Raw genomic sequence first — 9,180 nt, 5'->3', positions numbered from 1 at the left:
GGAATAGGAGGTGGAGCCGTCTACCTGCATCCTTCCTACTTTAGTACTCTGGGTGCTGAAGGAAGATTGATTTTCTAATCTCAGAGCGCCCTCTGCTGGGATCTGAGGCTCCCTACAAATGGGGAAGGAAGAGACTAAGACTTGAACTTTGGTAGGGAGAGAAAGCGCCCTACAGAAGACTGCAGAAAGGAGGCTCTTCCCTGGCACTCAGGACGTGGAACTGAGTGACAATGAAGAAATAGACAGATGTTCAGTTTACGGAGTAACAATGGCACCATAGCTTTTATTACTGGTGGTGGTTGGTTGCGGGAAGCAGGAAGGTGCTCTTAGAGGATCACACTGGGGCCTTCACCCCACTTCAGCCAGAGGTCACAGGAGTTGGAGGCAAGGTCCAACTCTTCACTCTGTGAATTCACCAGCACATATTACATCCCCAAGCGCACCTCCCCTTTGGACCAGCCATTGACACCTGGGCCCTCCTGCCTCTTGGAGATGGGGGTGGGGGTGGAAGCAGAACCAACCGTCAAGAAAGAGAAGGAACTAACTAAGATCAGGATGCTGTGGAATGTATAACAAGATCAGCGCAACACAAAATCCCCTGTCTTAAGATTGTACGCTCAGGCTTCGTCGCCCTGAGGTGTCTTACAGCCACTCAGACACCTGTGGAGTGTAAGCACCATTCCCACAGCTGCCTCCCTCTGTCAGAGGGTGCTGCGGGGGCTCTTAAAAAGGAATGCTTGCTATGCCTTCATGGCTTTTTGGTTGTGGGAGGGTGCTGGGATTTAAGTTTAGCTTTGAGGTTATGATGTCAGAATGGACCAAGAACTCCTGGGATTGTGCCCTAAGATGGCCTTATTGTAGTGGGAGGGAGGGAGGATGGGAAGCCAGCAAGAGCAGTACAGGATGCTGACATTCCTTTGTTCTATAGAGAAGAGGAGAGGAAATGACCCATTCCAGGATGAAGGGAATGGGACAAGCCTCCTGCCTCCCTTATCCCCACATGTCCTCCTCCGCCAGCCCAGTTCTTGAGTCAGCTTTGGGAGCCAGAAAGCAGAAATCTGAAGGATTCAGCCCAGTTTGGCCTGCTAAGTGTCCTTCAATCTTTGTCATGAGATCCTGGGGCTCCTCTTATGTCCAGAAGGGGCAAGGTCCCATCAGAAATGACTTGGCTGGTGAAACTGTTTAGGCAAGAAAGCCCTGTACCCTGGCTGGTAGATAGCCAAGAAGGGAAGCCAGACATGAGGACATCCCAGGGCAGCCTGTACACACACACATTATCACTTATATACATACATAGATGTACTAGAGTAGGAGAAAGGGGTTATATGACCCTGTCTTTTGAAATCAGAGGAGAGTAAAAGGCTTTGGGGGCACCTCTCAGCCTATGGATCGCTGGTCTCAATGGCTGCTCCCCCACCAAGCCCTCTGCCCAGCACCAGGCAGATGGAAAGCAGCAAGGACAGCAAGGCTCCACTAAGCAGCAGCCCAAGGAGGCGAGGAAGGAGGCCAGGGGCTGACCCTGCCTCAGAGCCCCTTGTTGTAGTAAACCACTTCGATGCTGGGGTTTTGCTCCTGAATCTGAACTCTCAGCTCCGGCTCCAGCCTGCTCACGTGTATGGAGCTGTAACAGAAGAGCAGGCTGGCTAAGTGTCCCCTGAGCCCACCCCTCACGCTCAGGAACCACCATCCCTCATCCTCCCAGGCTGCAGAATCTTCTCCTCCGACTGCCAGAGGCCCAGATCACAGTCATTCCCTCACCCCCAGGATAAGCTGAATGCCCACCAGGCCCCTTCCTGGAACACAATGATGGGACCTAAGGTCAGCTGCTCCCACAGGTGTGGAAAAGTGGAAGTGAAAGTGTTAGTCCCTCAGTCGTGTCCAACTCTTTGCAACCCCATGGGTCTGTCCAAAGCCCCCAGCCAAGCCCAGGGACAGCACTTACCTTTTCTGGGGGAACAGGGCACAGCACAGTGGGGTGGCAAATACCAGGCTGAGGGAGAAGAGTGTTAGAGAGGTTTGTGAGGCGCTGATCTAAGAGTGTTCCCTCCCAGTCCCCCACCCCATCTCTGGAGACAGCCTCTATGGGTGGAAACTGATTAAAGCCAACGATGACAGATGACAGTACATTCTGGCTGAGGAAAGAGCCTCCAGAGCAGTGATCCAGAGTGCCACAGCCAGTGACAGAACCAAGAATTAAATGTGCATGAAACTCTGAGATGGGACCAAAAGGCTTATTTCCATGGTGGATGTGGGACCCCTTCGACTAGACTCTTGACCTTCAAGAACAGACCTCACCCCTTAACACACACAGTATGCTTTACAGGTGTCCAAGACCCCTACCAGCTGATTGTATGAATGAATGACATATATAAACATCTTAAAAGCAATAATATCCACCCACATTCACCATGGAAAGGACACTCGCACACACTGTAGCTATCTTCCTACATACTTACCAGAAACCCACCAGGCCCATCTGCAGTGGGGCCCCCAGCCAGGGGCGGCGCTATGGGGAGAGAGAGAATATAACAGTGTGTGTCTCCTGCCCCCCTCATCCGTATACCCATACCACGGTGGTTCTATCCCATCAGCTCTACCTTTAAGCCTCTGATATATGGCCCTTTTCTTTCCCCCAATCCCATAGCAGTGACTGGTCACCTTCCACTCCAGCCAGGCATGTTTGCCGACACCCACCCTAGCATACCATCCTAACCCTTACCTCTCAGAATCACTTCTTACACTTCCTCCAGGAGCGTTTCTCCAGGAAGCCTTCTCTAACCCTCCACTCACTCCCTCCCATCCCACTGCATGAATTTGTCCGTTTCCAAACTCACCTCCTGCTCTGCACACCCTTCTTGATTTGCTCCAGCCATAGAGACCACCAATCTGTTGCTCCGTGTGTGTGTGTGTGTGTGTGTGTGTGTGTAGTTGGCACTCAATAAATATTTGCGAATAAAGGATTCATCAAATGAGTCAGAGCTTATATTCCTATGCTGTAAAGTACGGGATGTTCTGTCCCATTCACACATGTGTGAACCTGTGTGTATGTGTGCATGTGTCTCAATGCTTTTCACAGCTGACAGCATGAGCATGATACCAGGTGTAACTGTGATGGTCCCTCCCTGTGTGTGTCTCTGGAGTGACACCAGCTTCCTTCAGGACAGAAACTCTTTCCCTCCTTTCCTGCCCTTCTCCTGCACCCTCAGTGCTCCTTCACTCCAGTTCAAGTTAGTCTTGCTGAATGAATTAATGAAGCGGGAGGGGGAGCACAGGGGTGCAGACAGGTGGCAAGTCTTAGGTCAGGCTGGAGAGGATGTTGGGGACTGGTCACTTCTGCCCCCAGGCACCACTACTTCCAGGATGGGAAAAGTGAAAGTGACCTACCTTCAGGAAGTCTTTCTTCTCCAGGGTGTCCATGATCACTGGGGGAATAGCTGAGGGAAGAGCAGGGCAGGGAGGGAAGGAGTGAACGGAGTGAAAGTCAGGACCCTCAGGAAGGGGCGATCCCCCTTAGCAGCTCCTCCCACTCCCCCCAGAATCTTACAGCTCCCAGAGTCCTCACACCCCTTGGATAATGGCATCCCTTCTCTTAGAGCCTCCCGTGCCCCACAGAGCCACTTCTGCCTCACCCATGGCAGGAATCGCCATGCAGATTCTTGATATCACCACCTGGAAGATTCCTTGCTTGGCTGCAGCCACAGAATGGCCAAGCCTCTGACCCTGTTCATTGGTCACTGGGATGCCCACCTGCAGCTCCCTGAGAAGGGACGGGGGTGGGGATCAGATAACAGGCAGCTGGTCCCTGGGGTCCCCTCAGTCAGCCTAGATTCAAAGGCTGGTTCTCCCACCCCAGCATCCCCCCAGCACCAGATGGAGACTAGGCCCGGCAGTTTGCAAGGCCAGCTGGTATGCCTCCAAGCACTCTGTGCGTGCACATGCCAGAAGCAGGGGCCACTCACCTTTGCCTCATCAGGGGGATGTTGATGCAGTTGGCAGCTGCAACGGCTGCAAAGGGCACAAATCTGCCAACCAGTGGGGGAAGATGCTGGGGGAGAAAGGGTGTCACTGAGTGGCCCTAAGGGCCATGGGGTGGCGGGGAACTCTGAGGAGAGTTACCGGGAGCCTGTAGGTTGAGTGGAGGAGGGGAAAGGGAAGAAGGAGGTAAGTAAAGAGCGAATGGGGGTGGGGGGCATTTACCTTGGTGAGGGATTTGAGTCCCAGGGCCGTGGCCACAGCCCCAGTGGTGGCACTCACGTATGCTGTTCCCAGCTGCCTGTGGGTGGAAGAGTCAGGAAATGAGGTGGAAATGAACAACCCAGCATGTGGCTGTTTGCTTCAGGGACATGCCAAATCCTCAGTAACTGAGGCATGGGAGGCTGGCCTCACTGCAGAGAAACGTCTCCCCTGCTCCAGTGTAGACCTGTCTGGAAGCCCCAATCCCTCCACTTGAAGAGGGCTGGGTCCTCTTCAAGCATACACAAGAAGACCTCACGCCATCCGTCAGGCCAGGAAAGTGACAGGCTGAGAGGAGGGCACTGAGCCACTGGCTGCACAGGCCTGGGGGGACAAGAGACAGAAATGGAGAGCCAGGAGAAGAGTTCCTGGGGTGAGCTCTCACCCCACAGTGATGGGAGCGTCGCCACTGCGGTTGGAGTAGTTCACGATGGCATTGAAGGACTGATTCAGCCACTGCCAGAACACCACGGTTGGGGTCTTCCTGAGGGAACAAAGGCACTTATTTCCACAGTGTCCCATATCCTTGGACACTGACAATAAAACCCCAAAGGTTATCCCCAAACCCTCTAGAGGGGCCCCAGTGAACCTGCTCTGATGACCTGTGCATGACCCTCCTTACACAAACACACCTGAGTTTTGAGGAATGGAAGAGATTCCAACACAAGCTCTCAGCCACCCACTATTTTCTGCCCAAACTGGCCCAGAGAGGACATGCCTAATCATCAGGTTATCCTCTAGCCTGAACAGAGTACCAGGGAGGAGACACACAGGATAGGACCTGCCTGTAGAAGATGAGCATGCAGCCAGTGATGGTCATGTTCATGGGCACCTGGGCTGACATGCGGCCAATCAGGACCACCTTCTCTCCTGTGTCTGGATGGAAGGCAGAGTCGTACACGTACTTGGCCCTCCACAGCTGGTCCTCAGTGAGCCCTGGTGTTACCACGCCGGCCCTGCAGAAGTTGGCAAGGAGCTGACAGGCAATTCTAGGGGGCAGATCCACCCTCCCAAGCCCTGCCCACCCAGCTCAGGGGTGATCTGGGCAGAGAACTCTGGCTCCCAGTCTCAGAACAAATGAGCTCCTTGTCTCTGGAGAAGAATCAAATCTTCCAGAAAGAGGGCTCCTATTTCTATTTCCCTTCTAGCCACACAAAGAGGGGTACCCTTCTGTTTCTGTCTAATGCTAGGTCATTGGTCATGGTGGTTTCCAGTGGGTCAAAAATGGCTGGGGTACTCTGAGGCTTTTTCCTCCTGGAAACAAGGAGACTGCCCTCCTAATTTTTTAGGACTCAACTTTGAGCCCCTCCATCCTTGCAGAGGGTGGCCCAGCAGAGGGATAGGTCCCTGTAGAGGGTGTGTGAAGCATAGAACAGCCCCCTACCCATAAATATCAATACCACCTCCTCTACCCAAACACCCTGAAATCCTTTGGGTTGAAGTTCTGTGTCTTAGTTGTCAGTGATTCCAACAGATACAGTCAAGGAGTGAGGGGGTGGAGGAGTAGAACAGGGTCATGCTCAAGTGAGGAGAGATAGGTACAAAAAGTACTGTATGAATAGCAGGGAATGAGCCCCTCGGTCAGATGGGGTCAGGGGTCACCTGTAGTTCTGCACGATGTTCCGGGAAGCTTCTAGCTGTGCCCCAGACAGCAGCAGATTTCGTGGGTCCGTCACGGTAAAGAAGTGCCGGGCTCTGCCTAGGAAAGTGCTTTGGTCCCAGCGAGGTTCCTGGATATTGATATCTAAAGGCAACTCACCCATTTTCTGCAGGGCAGGGACCAAAGTCAGAGGACTCCAAGGAGGGGGTCCAAGGGCTCCACATGGGGGAGACTTCGGTGGTGCTGCCCTGGTCCCTGGGCCTATTGCCAATCCTTCTAGAGCTCAAGGTGATTTCAGATAGGTAAGCAAGCGGGGGAGGAGCTGTTCTCTGGGCAATGTTCCAGCCCAGGGACCTACAGCCCCTGGAGGAGGGGACAGAAGAGAACAGGGCCAGGAAAGCAGATGTCCTTGTGCTCTGGCCTGCTGCAGATTTTCATGAGTGAGGATTTACATGTGTGTGGTTGACGCATGAGCGGCAACTAATCCCATGCAGCTGCTCTTGTGCTCTGTATGCACAAAAATGCAGATTATATGCATCACACATCCACATTCATGTCAGATTTAGGCCCCTCCCCTCTCACACACTCACATTCACATACCCACACACAGAGACACCAGCATACTCGCCCTACAGAGACCTGCAGACAGGGTGGACACACCCTGTACACCAAAACTGTTATTTACATACACACACACACACACACAGCCTACATACAAACACCTGAGGCTGTTTGGAAAAATGGCATAAGCTGTACCACACTCTAGGCCCTAAATGGAGGCGAGCAAGGGCTCAACAGCTCCAGGGCTTATCTATTCTGGATCTCAAACAGGGGACTGATGCCAACCAGCCAGGTGTACTCACGGGCATCCACAAGTTCCCTCTCCAGATCTGTCTTCCTCAACCCCACACTGAATTGCCCAAAGTTCTCCTTGTTCCCCAGGTGGGCAGGGCTGGCATGGACACCCACTCACCTCTTCTTGAGCCACCTGCCTCTAAAGGAGCAGGATTCAGTAAGTGATCTCTTCACTCAGCATAGAGAGGAAAGTCTGAAGCAGCCATCTGGCCATGTTGGGCAAAATCCTACAAAATGACTAATCCTCTCCGACCACACTTCCTCACAGGCAGACACACCCTCCCCTCTCACACACTCACATTCACATACCCACACACAGAGACACCAGCATACTCGCCCTACACAGACCTGCAGACAGGGTGGACACACCCTGAACACCAAGACTGTTACTTACACACACACACACACACACACACACACACACACACACAGAGCTTACATCCATCAGCTGCAGACACTTGAATGTGTGACCACACAGAGCCCCACCCTAACATTCCCTCCCTAACCAACCCCCCCTCTGCCCCATGGATCTCCCTAGAGCCGAAGATACTGAATCCTATAAGACAGGAGCAGCTTCCCTTTCTGACTCCCAGCCCTCAACCCTCGACTCCCCTGACCCCCGAAACCCACCCGGCACAGCGAGCACTCACGCTTTCCTAGACTCCTGGGCTCCGCGGTTCTGCAGCTCTCAAACTCGCCTTCCTCTCCCGGCTTCCCCCCACCGCCTTCACATCCATCACGCGTAACGTCACGCGTGACGCTCACCGGCTTGAGGGGCGGGGGCTCCGCCCGACGAGGCCAGGGATTGGCAGGGCCTGGGGGCGATGGGTGTCATTAAGGGCGACGCCCCCAGCCCTGGCTACCGAGACCCAGCCCTCCACAGCCTCCCAGAGCCAATCCTGGCTCGGGAATCAGTTCTGGCCGCGTCCCCAGCGCGAGAGAGGAGGGGAGGAGCTGCCCCATTTACTTGCATTCCCTTGGCTGGCCTCGGGAGGCACCCGGCCTCTGCCCAAGGGGTCTAGGTGCCCCCGGCGAAGGCAGGCGGCGCGGAGGGGCATCCTCTCACAGTGCGCCCAGAGGGACTCGGGTTACCTCCAGGCTTGTTTACTTGATGGCTACCTTGGCCGTGGCCTTTGCCTACTTGGTCCCCTGGGCTCCTACCCCGGTTCCCATAATGTCCTCTCGCAGCATCTGGACATTCTTACCCCTTCACAGCCCAGTTCTGCTCGCGCCTCTGTCTTTTCAGTGTCCGCACCTTTCCTCCTCTGTATCTTCTATCCTCCCCTCCGTCCTCCAGTCCCTTCTATCCTCCCCTCTGTAACCTCTAGCTCCGCTGGGTCCCCAGTTTCCTTATGACTCCAGTCCCTATCCCTGCATCACAGACCCTGGCCCCTGGCCCCTTGCCCTGTCCAGGAGGTGAAGGGGCAGAAAGCTCAAGGTACCTCTCTCTGCATCAAGCAAGTGGATCAGACATTCTTCCTCCTTCTGGTGGCTCGTAACCAGCTTCCCTGCTATGTGTCCTTTCCAGAACTGGAAAGCCAGAGAGACACTTTCTGACATAGAAGGAGGATGCATGTGAAGGCAAAGTTCAAACACACACACACAAACTCAACTCAGTCATCATACAGAACATCCATGCTGCACACTGAGGCTCCAGCTCGAGTTCCTGCCCACTGCAGGCTCACTTCTCTCTCTGCCCAGGTGACATTCCTTCGCTGAGGCCTCAGGGGTGACCGCAGAGAGGTGGCAATTCCATAAGCCCTAGTAAGTAGCTGGTTTGGCCTGGAAACGACGCGGTTCTAGGCTCGCCTGCACCGACAGGTAGCGGGAGCTGGGCGAGCCGAGATCCAAGCTTTAAGTTCGTAGTGCAGGATGGGGTATCAGGACTCGAACTGGAGCGGGTAGAATCCACCGGCCCCAGCCCAGTTTACAAACGGCAGCCCCAGGCACCCAGGAGAGGTGGCGGGAGGGAGTGACTGGCGGCCTTCCCAGCCAATGGGAGCCCGAGGCTGAGCTGGCCAGCCCTGTTCCTGCAGACTCCCGCGCGGGGCGTGGGCGGGGATTCCCAGGCCGAGCCGGCGACTGCTGCAAGCGCGAGCAGGTGAGGGGGGACGGGAAGGTTGGAGCCCGGGGGTGGGCTGCTGCATTCTGGGTTCTGGAACTGCTATGCGGGATTTGGCCCGAGGTTTTGCGTGGGATATTGTGGGATTCTCAGCAGCAGGTCCTGTCCCCAAGGCTGGGAGAGGTTCATGCACCTCTTTAGACCCAAGGGAAGGGGGGACAGAGGAGACTGCAGCCTGGGGCTTGGAGATCTCTGGGGCCCTTGGCTGCAGCTGTCCCAGGTTCTGAAGTCCCTGGAGGCCCCAGCCCACATATACAGGAGAGGTGGTGCGGTGAACTGTCCTGGCCCAAATCTCTCTCAGTGCTTGCAGCCCAAGGACTAGCAATAATCCCACCTCCACTCTCTCAACCTCTACTGAGGACTGGAGACC

The 9,180-nt window shown here is 54.7% G+C and overlaps 1 protein-coding gene across 2 annotated transcripts; it reads right to left on the bottom strand.

Moving 5' to 3' along the window:
• Positions 1-254: 254 nt before the first annotated feature.
• SFXN3 (sideroflexin 3) lies at positions 255-8,210 on the bottom strand. 2 transcript variants are annotated; one of them, XM_061162423.1, is made up of 12 exons: positions 8,131-8,209; positions 7,339-7,503; positions 5,836-5,999; positions 5,015-5,189; positions 4,619-4,713; positions 4,198-4,273; positions 3,960-4,045; positions 3,630-3,757; positions 3,385-3,434; positions 2,457-2,506; positions 1,943-1,990; positions 1,394-1,621 (listed from the first exon to the last, which is right to left on the bottom strand). In XM_061162423.1, exons 3-12 carry the CDS (start codon positions 5,994-5,996, stop codon positions 1,525-1,527), a joined length of 966 nt encoding a protein of 321 aa, XP_061018406.1. In that variant the 5' UTR covers positions 5,997-5,999; positions 7,339-7,503; positions 8,131-8,209; the 3' UTR covers positions 1,394-1,524. The 2 variants fall into 2 exon arrangements, with proteins under 2 accessions (XP_061018405.1, XP_061018406.1); XM_061162422.1 differs by lacking the exon at positions 3,630-3,757 and having other exon boundaries at positions 255-1,621; positions 8,131-8,210.
• Between the last annotated feature and the right edge of the window lie 970 nt (positions 8,211-9,180).

Source organism: Dama dama, chromosome 15 (genome assembly GCF_033118175.1).
Source record: "Dama dama isolate Ldn47 chromosome 15, ASM3311817v1, whole genome shotgun sequence".
In the NCBI taxonomy this organism is placed as follows: Eukaryota; Metazoa; Chordata; class Mammalia; order Artiodactyla; family Cervidae; genus Dama; species Dama dama.
This window is presented reverse-complemented; position numbering and strand designations above follow the sequence as displayed.